General features: G+C 44.2%; 1 protein-coding gene across 1 annotated transcript in view; it reads left to right on the top strand.

Moving 5' to 3' along the window:
- The first annotated feature begins 433 nt into the window (after positions 1-433).
- The window catches only part of enpp6 (ectonucleotide pyrophosphatase/phosphodiesterase 6), a 13,089-nt gene continuing 11,692 nt past the window's right edge, over positions 434-1,830 (top strand). Inside the window, exon 1 of the mRNA XM_058063519.2 lies at positions 434-682. Within this exon, the coding sequence (XP_057919502.2) occupies positions 448-682 (235 nt within the window). The 5' untranslated portion in view covers positions 434-447. The remainder of the gene's footprint in view (positions 683-1,830) is intronic.

The raw sequence follows: 1,830 nt of genomic DNA on the forward strand, positions 1-1,830 counted from the left end.
TCATAAATTTAGGACTTTATTATTGTAATATTTTGCCTTTATTTTCATAAATTAATGACTTTATTCTTGTAATCTTACCATTTTTATATTATGAAGTGCAATATAAAGAATTGAACTCGGGTAGCCTGTGCGCTAACCACTCTTCCACTGTGCAGCCCAAATTTACTACTTGATATTGTCATAATATCACACCCTTTTTTCGACTTAATTTCCACTAATTTAGGACTTTATTTATAAATATAACAACAACAAAAACAAAACACGATGAGGAAAAACAAAAAATATCAATCAGGTCATACTGGTATTGATTCGATACCACTGCTACCCTTGGTATCGACACAGTGGACCATTGAATCGGTCCACCCGCCCCCTACAATGAGGAAGGCATTCCCGCAGTCAGCTGTTTTTATCCTCACAATTCCACTGTGCTTCCGCGTGGGAGCAGACATGGCATCCTCCACTTTAGCCTTGGTGTCCCTGCTAATACTCGCAGCGGGGCGGCAGAGTCTGGCCCCCCATCCCTTACTCGTCTTTCTCATTGACGGCTTCCGTTATGACTACATGGACCACCTGGACTCACTACCTGGATTTAAAGAGCTGGTTTCCAGGGGCGTGAAAGTGGACTACATGACGCCGGATTTCCCCAGTTTATCCTACCCCAACTACTACTCGTTAATGACAGGTACTGTCGTAGTAGTACTAGTAATTCATCAGAAGTACTGTAAGTTGTGTTGGTGAGTGTAGTGTAAAAAGTAATTCAGAGTATCTGTTAACACCACTTGATTTTATACATGAATGCAATGTAAAAAAAAATTAATTGATTTAGATAAAGGGCGGCACGGTGGATGAGTGGTTAGCGCGCAGACCTCAGGGGAGGGGACCAGGGTTCAATTCCACCCTCGGCCATCTCTGTGTGGAGTTTGCATGTTCTCCCCGTGCATGCGTGGGTTTTCTCCGGGTACTCCGGTTTTCCCCCATTCCAAAAAAACATGCTAGGTTAATTAGCGACTCCAAATTGTCCATAGGTATGAATGTGAGTGTGAATGGTTGTTTGTCTATATGTGCCCTGTGATTGGCTGGCCACCAGTCCAGGGTGTACCTCGCCTCTCGCCTGAAGACAGCTGGGATAGGCTCCAGCACCCCCGCGACCCTCGTGAGGAAAAGCGGTAGAAAATGAATGAATGAGTTCTCCTCCTATTATGTGTGGAAGTGGTAACTTTTTGGGGTTCAATTCCACCCTCGGCCATCTCTGTGTGGAGTTTGCATGTTCTCCCTGTGCATGCATGGGTTTTCTCCGGGTACTCCGGTTTCCTCCCACATTCCAAAAACATGCTAGGTTAATTGGCCATGGTGACGCTCTGTTAAACGAATGGCCATGACGTACAGTTAAGCTAAATTGGAATGTTCCTCTGTACTTCGCAGTTGGATTGTGTAGTCATGACTGTACATAGTGTCCCGGGTATGACTATATAGTACAACTGCTGGGAAGGCTCCAGTTCTGGAGTTTTGGGGGAATGTGGAATGTGTACCCCCTTCAGTTCTCAGTACTACTCCCAGGTCCACCCTGTCCTGGTGTGGTAGGTAAGCGCCTGATGATGGGTCTTCATCGGTGAAAACAAGTCACATTGATTTCATAAGTATATGGCTCACCAAGTACTTCAATAATTCTTTTTATGATGTAATCATTAAGCCTCCTCACTGACATTGTGGCCAATCATAAGCCTGTGTGGCTTGAGAAAGGAATCGGATAAAGATCACGGACTGTAAAATGTATTGAACTTTGATGGTAAGTGACACCCTGATCAAACTTTAACCACATATTGCAAAATC

This window comes from Doryrhamphus excisus, linkage group LG22 (assembly GCF_037039965.1).
Source record: "Doryrhamphus excisus strain RoL-2023G ecotype Guam linkage group LG22, RoL_Dexc_Guam_v1.1, whole genome shotgun sequence".
Lineage (NCBI taxonomy): Eukaryota > Metazoa > Chordata > Actinopteri > Syngnathiformes > Syngnathidae > Doryrhamphus > Doryrhamphus excisus.